We start from the raw sequence: 18,131 nt of genomic DNA on the forward strand, positions 1-18,131 counted from the left end.
ACACACACACACACACACACACACACACACACACACACACACACACACACACACAATCAACCTAAGTATATTTATTCTTTTTATTATCTTTAAATAGTTGTGCAAAGCAGTTATCATTTAACAAGGCAGTTTATGAATACAACACATCTTGATTAATGTCACCCCTTTCAACATTCTCATCCACGCCTCCCAACCTTGCTTTTCTTAATGTTATACACTGAATTTCTTGACTGCATTCCCCATTCCCACCTTTTCCCATTTATTTTTTTAATCTTTTTTTATTTTATTGTAAAGATGCTGTACAGAGGGTTACAGTTCCATGAGTAAGGCAAGGAGTTCATTTCTTGCCGAGCATTGTTACCCATTCCCTTGTTCTCCCACTATCCCTTCCCTCCCCCACCTCCCTCACCCTTTCCCCCACCCCCGCCCAAAGTTGTAAAGTTCATTTCCAATATACTGTCTTGTGGATATCATTGTTTAAAAGTTTCTATTTATCTAATTTCTAGATCTGGAAACTTATCCCCAATGGTCAATATGAGTTCCGAGTTAGAGCGGTAAATAAATATGGAACCAGTGACGAGTGCAAATCAGATAAAGTTGTTATTCAAGATCCTTACCGTCTTCCTGGACCTCCTGGAAAACCAAAAGTTTTGGAACGCACCAAGGGATCCATGCTAGTGAGCTGGACTCCTCCTTTGGACAATGGCGGCTCCCCAATTACTGGCTACTGGCTGGAGAAGAGAGAAGAGGGAGGTGCCTATTGGTCACGTGTTAGCCGAGCACCAATAACCAAAGTAGGGCTGAAGGGTGTGGAGTTTAATGTTCCTCGCTTGATTGAAGGAGTTAAATACCAGTTTAGAGCTATGGCAATAAATGCTGCAGGAATTGGCCCTCCCAGTGAACCATCAGATCCAGCTGTTGCAGGAGATCCTATATGTAAGTAGTCTACATTTCTGTGATTCATTTCTGAAGGGTGAAATTACTAAATAACTCCGTTCCCAATTTTTGACATTTTCCTTTCTTGATATTTTTACTGAAGTAAATCATTCACTATAAGAAGCATATAAATGTGCATCTATACACATACATAAAATAGTGCTGTTTTAAAATTCTTTGATTAAAGATGGTATTTTATGAGGAATCATAATAATAAAGATCTAGACGAAGCTCTTCTCTGCCCCTAAATAAATACCAGACTGTCCCATAGGGATTCAACCAAAAGTAAAATGTTAGTATTTTTGGAATATTTATTGAACAAAGATATCAAATTATCAGACAGAATCTATAATGTCAAGTAAAAATAGGAAGATTATTCCAAAAGATCTATGAACAGGTTAGTTCAAAAAATTAAAATGTCATGACCTTAATAGTTAATTCTACTTGCTATATAATGTTTTATTAGATTATTTATAGAAAAATAAAAGACTTAAAATACTCTCAAGTGCTATAGTGAGCATGTAAATAATAAAGTAGTCATGACTAATACATCTAGAAAACTAGTATTAAATATGGCTACATTAAAGGAGAAGAATTATAATTAAAAAGAAAAAAGTTATTATTTAGAAGCACAGAGAAGAGTTATGATTAAAAATCAAATGAGGGCCTGCCACAATTTACATCTGTAATCCTCTCTACTCAGAAGTCTGAGATCTGAGGATTGGAGATGCTTATTTCTAATTACCCACTCAAAATGCCAGAAGTAGAACTAGTCTTGAGCACAAAAGCTCAAAAAGAGTGCACAGGCTCTGAGTTTAAGCCCCAGGATCAGCATGCACGTGTGTGCGCGTGCGCACCCCCCCACACACACACACACACAGGTAATAGAATTTCTGTAATTGTAAAGCACTCCCAGAAATATACAGAACTGTTACATTAGTGTTGAATACTGATCCCAATCCTGTCACTAAAAGCATTAGGATTAGTTTATGTTTGAAGGTTTTCCAACTAGTAATGAGGGTTTTTCTTAATTTTCATATTGTGATACATTAAATGAAGTTTTCAGTAAAAATGTACTGTAAAGTCAACTGAACGAAATTCAAAGTAAAATAGCTTCTTATTGAATGTATAAAGAATGTAGACCTAGTGACATTGAGTAATCTTCCTTTCCTCAGTCAGTTACTTGTTTTCTGTTACCAAATACATACATAAAAATAGCATTCCATTACATTCAACATTGGATTTCCCCCCTTATTAGATCCACCTGGACCACCTTCTTGTCCAGAGGTAAAAGATAGAACAAAGTCAAGCATCTCACTAGCATGGAAACCTCCAGCTAAAGATGGTGGAAGTCCAATCAAAGGATACATTGTAGAAATGCAAGAAGAAGGTACTACTGACTGGAAACCAGTCAATGAACCAGACAAACTTCTAACCACCTGTGAATGTGTGGTGCCTAATCTAAAAGAACTCAGAAAGTACAGGTTCAGAGTGAAAGCTGTTAATGAAGCTGGTGAATCTGAACCAAGTGATACCACTGCGGAGATCCCTGCCACTGATATTCAAGGTTAGACTCCTTATTCATTTTACATATTCAACTTTCCTTTTATTGTGAAATGGATGAATCTACTGAAGATATGTCAATTGCCTTTTTTTTTTTTGAGAAATGGCAACTAAATCCTGTTATATTATTCATGGGATTGCAGAGGCACCAGAGGTTTTCATTGACATTGGAGCGCAAGACTGTCTGGTTTGTAAAGCTGGCACACAGATTAGGATCCCTGCTGTCATCAAGGGACGCCCAACACCAAAATCATCTTGGGAATTTGATGGAAAAGCAAAGAAGGCAATGAAGGTAAGAAAATTACAGTTCTCTTCTTTTTCACAGTGAGTCATTCAGTAGAAGTTACACTACAACTCTCTTCTTTCCAAATAGGATGGAGTTCATGACATACCTGAAGATGCACAGGTAAGAACGAATAACTGAAATAATTCAGAATATGGTTGACTTCATTACTATAGGCATTCCACTCAATGTGTGACTCTTATTTTCTTTGAACAGTTGGAGACTGCGGAAAACTCATCAGTAATCGTTATTGCAGAGTGTAAACGAGCTCATTCCGGCAAATACAGCATCACAGCCAAGAATAAGGCTGGACAGAAGACTGCAAACTGCAGAGTTAAAGTGATGGGTAAGCAAAACTTTAAAAGTTACTTCAGAATCAGAACGACATTTTTGAACATCCAAGAACACTTTACATTGTGATTTGTGTCCAACAGATGTACCAGGCCCACCCAAAGATTTGAAAGTCAGTGACATCACAAGAGGTAGTTGTCGACTTTCATGGAAGATGCCAGATGATGATGGGGGAGACAGGATCAAAGGCTATGTTATTGAGAAGAAGACTATTGATGGAAAAGCTTGGACTAAAGTGAATCCAAACTGTGGCAGCACCTCATTTGTGGTGCCTGATCTCATCTCTGAACAGCAATATTTCTTCCGTGTGCGAGCGGAAAATCGTTTTGGTATTGGCCCCCCTGTGGAAACTATCCAAAGGACAACTGCCAGAGATCCAATATGTACGTTTTTAAAATAAAGTTTAAAATACCTTTTTAAAGTTGAACTCTATTTTTAAAGCCATACTTAATGACTCCTATAACTATTTTTGCAGATCCCCCAGATCCTCCTATTAAACTCAAGATTGGCCTTATAACAAAGAACACTGTACACCTTTCATGGAAACCTCCAAAGAATGATGGTGGGTCCCCTGTCACCCACTACCTTGTTGAGTGCCTTGAGTGGGACCCTACTGGGAAAAAGAAAGAAGCATGGAGACAGTGCAATAAACGTGATGTGGAAGAACTGGAATTCACTGTTGAAGACCTCAAAGAAGGTGGGGAATATGAATTCAGAGTCAAAGCTGTCAACGCTGCAGGAGTCAGCAAACCTTCAGCCACTGTTGGTCCTGTGATTGTCAAAGACCAAACATGTGAGTACCAATATATTAACAGGGGATCTCCTCTTGACTTCCTTTCTAGATATTTAGTAGTAGTCCAACATCTAAAGAAAAAAGAAAAGAAAGAAAAGAAAAGAAGATGTTGCTCACATGGGCTTAGTGTAGACATGAGCACTTTACTGAATTGCTCATTCATTCCCTCAACTGTGAAAACTATCAAATTTCCCTAAACACTACCTTTTCTCTATCGAAAGGAAATTATGTTTTCAGTTTCCTCAGTATAATTTTCTTCATGGCAAGTTCTCTTTATTTATCAGAAGTACTTAAAATGGTTCTACATGCCCTTCAAATGGAGCCGAAAGTAGCCAATCATTTGCTTAGCAAATGAACTTTACAATGTAGTTTCCTATTCTCTATTTGAGAAAAGGCTGTATACATTTTAATAGACAAGATATACGTATAAATGTAGTAAAGATACTTCTTGTAATTACTGGTACCATCATTATTACTGTATATTTGTTCGCTCTTTTTTTATGAGTGTAAGGGGGCTGGAGTCAGTTACTACTCTCTATCTATGCTCTTATATGGATTTGTAGAAAATGGAAAATTGATTTGCTTCTACTACCACTTACATTCTTTGAGAGGAATTCATTCCAGAGTGAGCACTGTGGCTCCCTTCATAAGTCTGCAAAATATTAAAGAGAATATCATGACAGAACTCCCAAACCTAAGCCATTATGATTTTCACTCCTCTCCACCCTTTGCTCAGAATATGCACATGCATAATGATGCCAGAAGTCATAGCTGATATAAGCTACATGTGGATACGACCAAAGATGATAACTATATTGCCTGTTCTCTAAAGCTAGTGTAAAAGTGTAAGATGGGATTGATTTTTACATTAGACTGGACTACAAAGTCTGCCTATAGATTCTTCTTTCTATCCTTTGGTGCTTTTTGCTCTTAATAATAACTTTTCTTTGTTCCTTTTGCTATTCATCTAGGCCCACCATCAATTGAGTTAAAAGAATTCATGGAGGTTGAAGAAGGAACTGATGTTAGCATTGTGGCCAAAATTAAAGGTGTGCCATTCCCAACGCTCACCTGGTTTAAAGCTCCTCCAAAGAAACCTGATAACAAAGAACCCGTTCTCTATGACACACATGTCAACAAACTGGTGGTGGATGACACTTGCACTTTAGTCATTCCCCAGTCTCGCAGGAGTGACACCGGCTTATATACCATCACTGCTGTAAATAACCTTGGAACAGCATCAAAGGAGATGAGACTGAATGTCCTCGGTAAATACTGCATAGTTTGGTTACAAATAGCATGTTTTGGGGTTAATTTTTAGCTGTAAGCTTGTTCAACTCACAAATTTTCCCTTCTTCAAATCATTTTAGGTCGTCCTGGCCCTCCAGTGGGACCTATAAAGTTTGAATCTGTTTCAGCAGATCAGATGACAATATCTTGGCTTCCACCTTTAGATGATGGTGGGTCTAAAATTACAAATTATGTAATTGAAAAAAGAGAAGCTAACAGGAAGACATGGGTGCGTGTCTCCAGTGAACCTAAGGAGTGCATGTACACAATTCCCAAATTGCTAGAAGGTCATGAATATGTATTCCGAATCATGGCCCAGAATAAATATGGCATTGGGGAGCCACTTGACAGTGAACCTGAAACAGCACGGAACCTCTTCTGTAAGTAGTAGAACATTTTTGCATACAAAACCATCCTAATCTTTGTTTTTTAAATAATTTCTTGTAAATAATGTATTGATGTCATTGTTTCCCAGCTGTCCCTGGAGCACCAGATAAACCAACAGTTAGCAGTGTAACTCGTAACTCCATGACTGTCAACTGGGAAGAGCCAGAATATGATGGCGGCTCTCCTGTGACAGGATACTGGCTAGAAATGAAAGACACCACTTCAAAGAGATGGAAGAGGGTCAACCGGGACCCTATCAAAGCTATGACTTTGGGTGTTTCTTACAAAGTGACTGGCCTTATTGAAGGTTCTGACTATCAGTTCCGGGTGTATGCAATCAATGCTGCTGGTGTGGGCCCAGCAAGTCCTCCATCAGATCCAGTGACTGCTAGAGATCCAGTCGGTAAGCCTTGAAAACATTCCATATCTTATCTTACTTTTCAAACATGTTATGGAAAACTGAAGAATACTAAGGTACACTGGTTCTTTCTAGCTCCTCCTGGTCCTCCATTTCCTAAAGTGACAGACTGGACAAAATCATCTGTTGACCTTGAATGGTCTCCTCCATTAAAAGATGGAGGATCCAAAATAACTGGATATATTGTTGAATACAAAGAAGAAGGAAAAGAAGAATGGGAAAAGGTAGTTAAAACTTTAACAATATGTATGAGGAATAAACTAAAAATGTAGTAGTTATATATCATCCCATTAAATTCTATCTATATTTTTGAATTAAGAAAAAACAATCATTTGATAATTCAAATATCTGATAATGTCATAATTTAATAAAAGTTAGACAGGAAGAAAAAGTTCTGGTGGTCTAGAGCACAATAGGGTGGCTATAGTTTGCAATAATTCATTACAAATTTTGTAGTAAACTAAAAAAGAGAATTTGAAAGTACCTAACTCAAGGAAATGGAAATACTTATTACCCTAATTTAATCATTATACATTGTATACATATATTGAATTATCATATTCTATAAAACAATTGTAATGTGTCAATTAAATTTAAAAAAATAAGTCATCAAAAGTTAAGTCATGTTATTAATTTATATTTTGGAAACAAATCCTAAAAAGATGAAATAAACAGTACAGGGTTTTTTTTTCAATCATTTGCCAGTAATTTGCAAAAACAATTTCTAACAAGTTATTCTATTTACTGCTGCCTATGATAGCTGATCCCTAAAACCTGAACCAGCAGAACAAAACAAATGCTGGCTATAACTTCAGAACATGCAAGTATAGTTATTAAAGTAATAAGCTACCAAGAACTAATTATAAAACATTCATAACTCCTCCCTTAGGGTAAAGATAAAGAAGTGAGAGGAACAAAACTTGTTGTAACAGGATTAAAAGAAGGGGCATTCTACAAGTTCAGAGTAAGAGCCGTCAACATTGCTGGGGTTGGGGAACCTGGAGAAGTTACAGATGTCATTGAAATGAAGGACAGAATTGGTAGGTTATTCAGATTTCTATTATTTCTTCAATGTGTATGTTTCAGAGTGGAAAACAGAAATCACATCTGAAATTTTCTATTGTTTCCCAGTTTCACCTGATCTTCAGCTAGATGCCAGTGTCAGAGACAGAATAGTGGTCCACGCTGGTGGGGTGATTCGAATCATTGCCTATGTATCTGGGAAGCCTCCTCCAACTGTCACCTGGAACATGAATGAAAGAGCCTTACCTCAAGAAGCCACCATTGAGACCACAGCCATTAGCTCATCTATGGTCATCAAGAATTGCCAGAGAAGCCACCAAGGCGTTTATTCTCTTCTTGCCAAAAATGAAGGGGGAGAAAGAAAGAAGACAATTATTGTTGATGTCTTAGGTACACGCTTTGTTTGTCTAAGCAACTTTTAAAATTGGCACTTTAATTACATCTACAACAAAGTTATCATGCAAGAAAACTATGTTACAAACCTCCTGAAAAAGAAAAGGGAAAATCATCCACAATCCACTTTACAATTTTTAAAAATTTACTCTTTGATTTTTTTTATCCTACATGGCTATATGCATTGCTACTATACGTGAAGATTTATTTGACTGCCACTTTTTTATATTGCATGACACCATAACCATCTACTAAGTTATTGTATAGTTTTCATAAGAGCAACTCTCGTACACATGACCATAAATGTTTAACAATTTGCAATGATAACCTTTCATGGCCTAAAACTCTTCCCTTGTTTTCTAATTATCATAATAATACAAAAACCTCTTTGAGGGCTTCAGTATTCTAGTTGAAGAGAAACATAATTTTTGGTTATCATTATTGCATTTCTAGTTACCAAACATAAAGTTGAACTCCATAGGAATGTATGCTTCTTCTTAGCTGTTTTAGTTTAGTTATGTGCTCAGAAAGTAAATTCTAATGCTAGAGCTTACGACTCCAAGCACAGCCATTCTCCAGACAACCATAGTGTCAGTGTATCAACAGTCAGTCCTCCATTAATTTAAGTAATATAATAATGACATAAAGGAAAATATTTCATTCAGCAATAGTTCCAAGTTCCTAAACACTTTTACTCCTAAACAAATGTTACTTTAATTGGATAACTAGTGCGTTTTCACATTAAGATTGTAACCTCACAGTTTTCTCCTAAGAACTGTGATCATGATCTCTTATACTCTCATTAAGTCAGTAGTCACCCCCACACACACACCCCTCCCCCTCTTTCCTTCTTAGAAGAAGACACAAAAAGTACTTATGCCTGCCTGTACCACTGCTGCCTCCCATCAAACTCATTGGTTTTTGTGAGCATTTTATTTTCCCTTCAGCATCTAATAAAACCATGGCAATTAATTGTCAACCTTACTACTTCATTTAAAAATATGGTTGTGGCGGGTGCGGTAGTATATATCTCTAATTTTAGCTACTTTGGAATTTGATGCAAGAAAATCCTGAGTTTGAGGCCAGACTGGTCAATATAGTGAAACTCTGACTCAAAAAATAGATAGATAGATAGATAGATAGATAGATAGATAGATAGATAGATAGATAGATAGATAGAGATAGCAAGAGGAGAAAACTAATAAACTAATAAACACAAAACCTTATTTCTACACAACCACATTTTGTCTCCATTTTTAAAACCTAGAGTAGCATAGGCAACATAGACAAACAGCTTGAATTCTTTTCCTCTTGTCTCCAGATGTTCCAGGTCCTGTTGGAATACCATTCCTATCTGACAACCTAACCAATGATTCCTGCAAATTGACATGGTTTTCTCCAGAAGATGATGGAGGCTCTCCAATCACCAATTATGTTATTGAAAAGCGAGAAGCTGACCGCAGAGCATGGACCCCAGTCACATGCACAGTTACCCGTCAGAATGCCACTGTCCAGGGTCTTATTCAAGGAAAATCTTACTTTTTCCGAATAGCAGCTGAAAATAGTATTGGCATGGGCCCATTTGTTGAGACACCAAATGCACTTGTCATCAGAGATCCAATAAGTAAGCACAGTTCATACCAAGTTATTTACAATTACTTCTATCTTTATTTATTGACAAACTAAGGGAGAAAGTAGGGAAGAGAATGAAGTCATAATATGTATATTCTATGAAATTAGGGATAAGTGGGGTTGGGAGGGATGGAGGAGAACAATGAAAGGTGTGACATGCAGTATACTCAAACCTCTTCAGGTTATATATATTATATATATAATATATCATTATAACCTCTTAAAAACTACTTGAAGATCATTTTAAAAATTAAAAAACAGTGATGAACACTTAAAATGACTGTAGTTACAAAATATAAATATAGGCCATACATTTTGCTGACTCACCAAACATTTATTAGGCTATTGCTCAGCGTCTGGTTTCATGGTATTTGAATGGTCATTGTAAAACATATAATTAGAATATACACACCTCATAAAATTCCTTACATGTTTACTACACTGAATTTATTTAATTTCCCACCCAGTGGCATAAGCAGAAACCTAATTATTCTGAAACTGCCAACTCTAAAGACCTCCCCTAAATTATTCTCAATGAACCTCTATTTCTTCATCTGGCAATTGAGGAAATTAGATTGTATTTGGTCCCTTTCAACCTTGATATTTCCATAAAACGATCAACTTTGCTCTTTATTGAAGCCAATAGTTAAAATGGGATTGGCTAAAGAAATATTTACCACATTCTTAATATGACACTTTTTTTTCACTCTATACCTGCAGCGGTACCAGAGCGTCCTGAAGACTTGGAAGTAAAAGAAGTGACTAAAAACACTGTAAGTCTAACATGGAATCCTCCAAAATATGATGGCGGATCAGAAATTATTAACTATGTCCTAGAAAGTCGGCTCATTGGAACAGAGAAGTTCCACAAGGTTACAAATGACAACTTGCTTAACAGAAAATATACTGTTAAAGGCTTAAAAGAAGGAGATACATATGAATATCGTGTCAGTGCTGTCAATATTGTTGGACAAGGGAAGCCATCATTTTGCACTAAGCCAATCACTTGCAAGGATGAGCTAGGTATGTAGTAACTACAGTTTATACCTTGAAAACTTATACATATATTTGTAGTTTCCATAAAACAGTAAAAATGGCTCACCTTCATAATTATATATTTTAGCTCCCCCAACACTTGACCTTGACTTCAGAGATAAGCTCACAGTTCGAGTGGGTGAAGCTTTTGCCCTCACTGGCCGTTACTCAGGCAAGCCAAAGCCTAAAGTTAGCTGGTTCAAAGATGAAGCTGATGTGCTAGAAGATGATCGCACTCACATAAAGACCACCCCAACAACACTTTCTCTAGAGAAGACCAAGTCCAAGCGTTCCGATTCTGGAAAATACTGTGTCGTTGTGGAGAACAGTACAGGCTCCAGGAAAGGCTTCTGTCAAGTTAATGTTGTTGGTAAGTATTATTGAGCAAGAATAATATAACCTTCTGTCCTTTCAGAAACCAAAGTGGAAATAATGGTTTGTGTTCTGATTTTTTTTTCTTTCCTACAGATCGCCCTGGACCACCAGTAGGACCTGTTGTTTTTGATGAAGTAACCAAAGAGTACATGGTCATCTCATGGAAGCCACCTTTAGATGATGGAGGAAGTGAAATCACCAATTATATTATTGAGAAGAAGGAGTTGGGTAAAGATGTTTGGATGCCTGTGACTTCTGCCAGTGCTAAAACAACATGCAAAGTTCCTAAACTGCTTGAAGGAAAAGATTATATTTTCCGGATACATGCTGAAAACCTGTATGGAGTAAGTGATCCTCTGGTGTCAGATTCGATGAAAGCCAAAGACCGTTTCAGTACGTATTATATTCTTTCTCAGAAATTCAATGTTTGATATAATTTAAAGGGAAGAATTAAACTTCTAAAACATTTTGCTAACACTCATAGGGGTTCCTGATGCACCTGATCAGCCAGTTGTTACAGAAGTCACCAAAGACTCTGCCTTAGTAACCTGGAACAAGCCACATGATGGTGGAAAGCCCATCACAAACTACATCCTAGAAAAGAGAGAAACTATGTCAAAACGATGGGTTAGAGTCACCAAAGAAGCCATCCATCCATACACAAAATTTAGGGTTCCTGATCTTCTAGAAGGATGCCAGTATGAATTCAGGGTATCTGCAGAAAATGAAATTGGTATTGGAGAGCCAAGCCCACCATCTAAACCAGTCTTCGCTAGAGATCCAATTGGTATAGTATTGAAGCATTTATTCCGTTTGCATATTATCTACCTTCTTTTCAGCTAGATCCTAAGTATGTTTTTCTTTCATTGTATAGCTAAACCAAGTCCACCTGTTAATCCTGAAGCAATAGATACAACATGTAATTCAGTTGATCTCACTTGGCAACCACCACGTCATGATGGTGGGAGCAAGATATTGGGTTATATTGTTGAGTACCAGAAAGTTGGAGATGAAGACTGGAGAAGAGCCAACCACACCCCTGAGTCATGCCCTGAAACTAAATACAAGGTCACTGGTCTTCGGGATGGTCAAACCTATAAATTCCGAGTTCTGGCAGTCAATGAAGCTGGTGAATCAGATCCAGCTCATGTTCCAGAGCCAGTCCTTGTAAAAGACAGACTTGGTGAGTAAATGTTTCTACCTGCATTTTCAAGGGAACAAGGTATCTAATGATGGTTGTATGCACTTAAGTGTAGTGAACATTAAAGTCCAAATCTGAATGCACTATTCTTCATTCTAGAACCCCCTGAGTTGATCCTTGATGCTAACATGGCAAGAGAACAACATATTAAAGTTGGTGATACTCTGAGACTCAGTGCCATCATTAAAGGCGTGCCATTCCCAAAAGTAACCTGGAACAAAGAAGACAAAGAGGCTCCAACTAAAGCACGAATTGATGTTACTCCAGTTGGTAGCAAGCTTGAAATCCGTAATGCTGCCCATGAAGATGGTGGAATTTATTCCTTAACAGTGGAGAATCCAGCTGGCTCAAAAACTGTCTCAGTGAAAGTACTTGTGTTAGGTAAGAAATTTTAAATTTATGTCATTGCAATACATTATAGTACACAGTTTCCTCTTATCTAGATTAAAGTACTTGTATAACTACTTAATATTTTTCAGATAAACCTGGACCACCAAGAGATCTGGAAGTCAGTGAAATTAGAAAAGATTCTTGTTACCTTACTTGGAAGGAGCCACTGGACGATGGTGGTTCTGTTGTAACAAATTATGTGGTTGAGAGGAAAGATGTTGCTAGTGCCCAGTGGTCACCTCTTTCAACTACATCAAAGAAAAAGAGTCACATGGCCAAACACCTTACTGAAGGCAATCAGTATCTCTTCCGAGTAGCTGCTGAGAACCAATACGGACGGGGTCCTTTTGTTGAAACACCTAAACCCATCAAAGCTCTGGATCCTCTCCGTGAGTTGCTTTCTTTGGGTACAAAAGAATGATTTGAATATTTGGGGGAATATTACTTACTCATTGTAACTTTTTTTTAAAGATCCCCCGGGGCCACCCAAGGATTTACACCACGTAGATGTTGACAAGACTGAAGTCTCCCTGGTTTGGAATAAACCAGATCGTGATGGTGGCTCTCCAATCACTGGCTATTTGGTGGAATATCAAGAAGAAGGTGCCCAGGACTGGACTAAGTTCAAGACTGTGAAAAACTTAGAATGTGTTGTTACAGGACTACAACAAGGAAAGACCTATAGATTCCGTGTAAAAGCTGAAAATATTGTGGGTCTTGGTCTCCCTGACACAACTATCCCAATAGAATGTCAAGAAAAATTGGGTAATTTGGGGGGCTGGCTTTATTACATTCTTTCTTCTTATTTCTATTTTGAAAACCTCAAAATCTAATTTGTTCCTGTTTGCTTCGCAGTGCCTCCATCTGTGGAACTGGATGTGAAGTTAATTGAAGGGCTGGTAGTAAAAGCTGGAACTACAGTCCGATTTCCTGCTATCATTAGAGGTGTACCTGTACCCACTGTGAAGTGGACAACGGATGGGAGTGAGGTTAAAACAGATGAACACTACACAGTGGAAACTGACAACTTCTCTTCAGTACTTACCATTAAGAACTGTTTAAGGAAAGACACGGGAGAATACCAAATCACAGTTTCCAATGCAGCTGGTAGCAAAACAGTACCCGTACATCTTACTGTGCTTGATGTTCCTGGCCCACCAACAGGTCCTATTAATATTCTGGATGTTACACCTGAGTACATGACTATCTCATGGCAGCCACCTAAAGATGATGGAGGAAGTCCTGTGATCAATTACATTGTTGAGAAGAAAGACACACGGAAAGACACATGGGGTGTTGTATCTTCTGGCAGTAGTAAACTGAAACTGAAAGTCCCACATCTGCAAAAGGGCTGTGAATATGTTTTCCGAGTCAGCGCAGAGAATAAGATGGGTGTTGGTCCTCCTCTTGATTCCATACCTACTGTTGCTAAGCATAAATTTAATCCTCCATCTCCTCCTGGTAAACCAGTAGTTACTGACATTACTGAAAATGCTGCAACAGTGTCTTGGACGCTGCCGAAGTCTGATGGTGGCAGTCCAATAACTGGTTACTATGTGGAACGTCGAGAAATAACTGGAAAGTGGGTGAGGGTCAACAAAACACCTATTGCTGACTTGAAGTTCAGAGTGACTGGACTCTATGATGGCAACACATATGAGTTTAGGGTTTTTGCTGAAAACCTTGCAGGACTAAGCAATCCATCCCCAAGTTCTGACCCAATAAAAGCTTGCCGACCTATTAAACCACCAGGACCACCCATTAATCCCAAACTGAAAGACAAGAGCAAAGAATCAGCTGACCTGGTGTGGACAAAGCCTCTCAGTGATGGTGGAAGCCCCATTCTAGGATATGTGGTTGAATGTCAGAAACCTGGCACAGCACAATGGAGCAGGATCAATAAAGATGAACTCATTAGGCAGTGTGCCTTTAGGGTACCTGGACTTATTGAAGGAAATGAGTACAGGTTCCGTATAAAGGCAGCTAATATTGTGGGTGAGGGAGAACCAAGAGAACTAGCAGAATCTGTGATTGCAAAAGATATCCTTCATCCTCCAGAAGTCGAACTTGATGTTACTTGTCGTGACGTTATTACTGTTAGAGTGGGCCAAACTATCCGAATTCTTGCTCGAGTCAAAGGCAGACCCGAACCAGATATAACTTGGTCTAAGGAAGGCAAGGTATTGGTCCGAGATAAACGGGTTGACTTAATTCATGATCTGCCTCGTGTCGAGTTACAAATTAAAGAGGCTATTAGAGCTGATCATGGCAAATATATCATCTCAGCTAAGAACAGCAGTGGACATGCCCAAGGTTCAGCCATTGTTAATGTCCTTGACAGACCTGGGCCTTGTCAGAATTTGAAAGTTACCAATGTAACAAAAGAGAACTGTACAGTTTCTTGGGAAAATCCACTAGATAATGGTGGCTCTGAGATAACAAATTTCATAGTAGAATATCGTAAGCCAAACCAGAAAGGCTGGTCAATTGTTGCTTCAGATGTCACTAAGAGAATGGTCAAGGCCAACCTTTTAGCCAACAATGAGTACTATTTCCGAGTTTGTGCAGAGAATAAAGTAGGTGTTGGGCCAACCATTGAAACAAAAACTCCAATTCTGGCCATTAACCCCATTGACAGACCAGGTGAGCCTGAAAACCTTCATATTGCAGATAAAGGCAAGACATTTGTCTATCTAAAGTGGAGGCGGCCTGATTATGATGGTGGCAGCCCTAATCTCTCATATCATGTTGAGAGGAGGCTTAAAGGCTCTGCTGACTGGGAAAGAGTGCATAAAGGAAGCATTAAGGAAACCCACTATATGGTTGACAAATGTGTTGAAAATCAGATTTATGAGTTCAGAGTGCAAACAAAGAATGAGGGAGGAGAAAGTGATTGGGTGAGGACAGAGGAAGTTGTTGTGAAGGAAGACTTACAGAAACCTGTACTTGATCTGAAACTAAGTGGGGTGCTAACTGTCAAAGCAGGCGACACCATTAGACTTGAGGCAGGTGTGAGAGGCAAACCCTTTCCAGAAGTCGCATGGACTAAGGACAGAGATGCTACAGATTTGACAAGATCACCAAGGGTCAAGATTGATACCAGTGCTGATTCATCCAGATTCACTCTCACTAAAGCAAAGCGAAGTGATGGTGGGAAATATGTAATCACAGCAACTAACACAGCTGGCAGTTTTGTGGCTTATGCCACAGTCAATGTTTTAGATAAGCCTGGTCCTGTAAGAAATCTGAAAATTACTGATGTGAACAGTGACAGGTGTACTGTTCGCTGGGATCCACCAGAAGATGATGGTGGCTGTGAAATCCAAAATTACATCCTAGAAAAATGTGAGAGCAAGCGTATGGTTTGGTCCACCTATTCTGCCAATGTCTTAACACCCAGTGCTACAGTAACTCGTCTCATAGAAGGAAATGAATATATTTTTAGAGTCCGTGCAGAAAATAAAATAGGTACAGGACCTCCAACAGAAAGCAAACCAGTCATAGCAAAAACCAAGTATGATAGACCTGGCCGCCCTGATCCTCCAGAAGTCACTAAAGTTAGTAAAGAAGAAATGACTGTTGTTTGGAATGCACCTGAATATGATGGTGGGAAGTCTATCACAGGATACTATTTGGAGAAAAAGGAAAAACATGCAGTAAGATGGGTACCTGTTAACAAGAGTGCAATCCCAGAGAGACGTCTCAAAGTACAGAATCTCCTCCCAGGACATGAATACCAGTTCCGTGTCAAGGCAGAAAATGAAATTGGAATTGGAGAGCCAAGCTTACCATCAAGACCAGTGGTGGCAAAAGACCCCATAGGTAGGAAGTTCTTGCCTTTTTTTGATAGTTTATCAATTCTTCTTTGACACATAGAAGTTTTAGATATTTTAGCCATTATTTCTTAAAAGACTTTTTGCCAAATTACAAAAAAAATATATAACCAAGGATAGATTTGAATTTTTATAAAGAAAATATTTATGAAGAAAAATGAGATCTCAGTCATTGAGAAAGTAGATGACCTATCTTTGATTAATTAAGGATCAAGCTCACAACATTTATACTATCACTAGACGGAGTTAGTAATGTATACATTTATTTTTGTGTATTCTCAGAACCGCCTGGTCCACCAACCAATTTCAAAGTGGTTGATACAACTAAAAATTCCATAACTCTTGGGTGGGGAAAACCAGTTTATGATGGTGGTGCACCAATAATTGGATACGTTGTGGAAATGAGACCAAAAATAGCAGATGCATCACCTAACGAAGGCTGGAAAAGATGCAATGCTGCAGCACAACTTGTTCGCATGGAATTTACTGTGACCAGCTTGGATGAAAACCAGGAATATGAGTTCAGGGTATGTGCCCAAAACCAGGTTGGCATTGGGCGCCCTGCAGAACTAAAGGAAGCTATCAAGCCTAAAGAAATCCTTGGTGAGGCTCTCCTTTTGCCCTTGATTTGTTCACATTTCAATTATCCTATGCTTTCCCCATGTTATAAATGTCAACTAATGACCTTAATAAATTTTCTAGAACCTCCGGAGATTGACTTGGATGCCAGCATGAGAAAACTGGTCACTGTGAGAGCAGGATGCCCTATTCGACTATTTGCAATAGTGAGAGGGCGACCAGCCCCCAAAGTCACTTGGCGAAAAGTGGGTATTGATAATGTAGTCAGAAAAGGACAGGTGGATCTGGTTGATACTATGGCCTTCCTTGTCATCCCCAATTCTACCCGTGATGACTCAGGAAAATACTCCTTGACCCTTGTGAATCCAGCAGGAGAAAAGGCTGTATTTGTGAACGTCAGAGTGTTAGGTGGGTAACTTAAAAGTTTCGCCCTATCCCTATAAAAACAAATTCATTATTAAGAATGCTAAATGAGACGTGTGCATCTGATTCTTTGGTGCCTTACAGATACTCCTGGACCTGTATCAAATTTACAAGTTTCTGATGTCACTAAAACATCTTGCCATGTGTCCTGGGCCCCTCCTGAAAATGATGGTGGGAGCCAAGTAACACATTATATTGTGGAAAAACGTGAAGCTGAGAGAAAGACATGGTCCATTGTTACCCCAGAAGTTAAGAAAACAAGCTTCAATGTAACCAATCTTGTTCCTGGGAATGAGTATTTCTTCAGAGTAACTGCTGTCAATGAGTATGGACCTGGGGTCCCAACAGACATACCCAAACCAGTGCTTGCATCAGATCCTCTAAGTAAGTAATCCCCCTTCTTTCTCTTATTTCCAGTCCCCTACCTTAGCATGGTAGAGGCACCAACATCATTGGAATCTACTACTAGAAGGGACTGACAATGTAGTAGAAGCCCTAATAGAACAATAGTTGCCTAGCCCTGTCCGGAAAGACAATTCACTTCAATCTGCCTCATCATATGCTTTTTACTTTCAGTGTCTTACACTTCAGGCTTCCTACCCTTTGAGGCAAAAACATACTAAATCTCTTTGTAAACAGAGAACATGTGAGTAAATTACTTTATAATCATGGTTTTTTTTTCTAGGTGAGCCAGATCCCCCAAGAAAACTAGAAGTGACTGAAATGACAAAGAACAGTGCAACATTAGCCTGGCTTCCTCCCCTGCGTGATGGAGGTGCTAAAATTGATGGCTATATCATTAGCTACAGAGAAGAAGAGCAGCCTGCAGATCGCTGGACAGAGTACTCAGTGGTAAAAGATCTCAGCCTTGTTGTTACCGGCTTAAAGGAAGGAAAGAAATACAAATTTAGAGTAGCTGCCAGAAATTCTGTTGGTGTCAGCTTGCCAAGAGAAGCTGAAGGAGTATATGAAGCAAAAGAACAACTGTGTAAGTAATCATTGCTTCATTTATATCATGTTGCGCTGAGAAATCTAGCCCCAGAAGTACTTGAAACCAGTAGAGAACAGTGACTTTGAAGCACATTTGGTTCCACAACATTAGTAGACAAACTTCATATATACACACTGATGTATATAACTAAAAGAACTTTCTTAAAATAATACCTATCCTTAAATATGCTGCATCTGATTGTCTTCTCTTCTTATCAAAATTTCCTTTAAAACTG

General features: G+C 38.6%; 1 protein-coding gene across 1 annotated transcript in view; it reads left to right on the forward strand.

The window, feature by feature from the left end:
* The window catches only part of LOC138825447 (titin), a 201,988-nt gene that overhangs the window by 123,807 nt on the left and 60,050 nt on the right, over window positions 1-18,131 (forward strand). The window contains exons 154-180 of the mRNA XM_070020028.1: window positions 507-936; window positions 2,195-2,503; window positions 2,643-2,791; window positions 2,873-2,905; window positions 2,999-3,128; window positions 3,217-3,516; window positions 3,609-3,926; window positions 4,898-5,194; window positions 5,297-5,596; window positions 5,692-6,006; window positions 6,097-6,245; window positions 6,911-7,061; window positions 7,153-7,434; window positions 8,759-9,061; window positions 9,790-10,092; window positions 10,193-10,474; window positions 10,573-10,872; window positions 10,964-11,266; window positions 11,354-11,662; window positions 11,780-12,061; window positions 12,160-12,459; window positions 12,542-12,835; window positions 12,926-15,892; window positions 16,186-16,506; window positions 16,606-16,890; window positions 16,990-17,289; window positions 17,591-17,893. Coding sequence (XP_069876129.1) covers window positions 507-936; window positions 2,195-2,503; window positions 2,643-2,791; window positions 2,873-2,905; window positions 2,999-3,128; window positions 3,217-3,516; window positions 3,609-3,926; window positions 4,898-5,194; window positions 5,297-5,596; window positions 5,692-6,006; window positions 6,097-6,245; window positions 6,911-7,061; window positions 7,153-7,434; window positions 8,759-9,061; window positions 9,790-10,092; window positions 10,193-10,474; window positions 10,573-10,872; window positions 10,964-11,266; window positions 11,354-11,662; window positions 11,780-12,061; window positions 12,160-12,459; window positions 12,542-12,835; window positions 12,926-15,892; window positions 16,186-16,506; window positions 16,606-16,890; window positions 16,990-17,289; window positions 17,591-17,893 — 10,015 coding nt within the window. The remainder of the gene's footprint in view (window positions 1-506; window positions 937-2,194; window positions 2,504-2,642; window positions 2,792-2,872; window positions 2,906-2,998; window positions 3,129-3,216; window positions 3,517-3,608; window positions 3,927-4,897; window positions 5,195-5,296; window positions 5,597-5,691; window positions 6,007-6,096; window positions 6,246-6,910; window positions 7,062-7,152; window positions 7,435-8,758; window positions 9,062-9,789; window positions 10,093-10,192; window positions 10,475-10,572; window positions 10,873-10,963; window positions 11,267-11,353; window positions 11,663-11,779; window positions 12,062-12,159; window positions 12,460-12,541; window positions 12,836-12,925; window positions 15,893-16,185; window positions 16,507-16,605; window positions 16,891-16,989; window positions 17,290-17,590; window positions 17,894-18,131) is intronic.

The sequence above is a fragment of the Dipodomys merriami genome, unplaced genomic scaffold, assembly GCF_024711535.1.
Source record: "Dipodomys merriami isolate MVZ:Mamm:240054 unplaced genomic scaffold, mDipMer1.0.p SCAF_1, whole genome shotgun sequence".
Taxonomy (NCBI): domain Eukaryota; kingdom Metazoa; phylum Chordata; class Mammalia; order Rodentia; family Heteromyidae; genus Dipodomys; species Dipodomys merriami.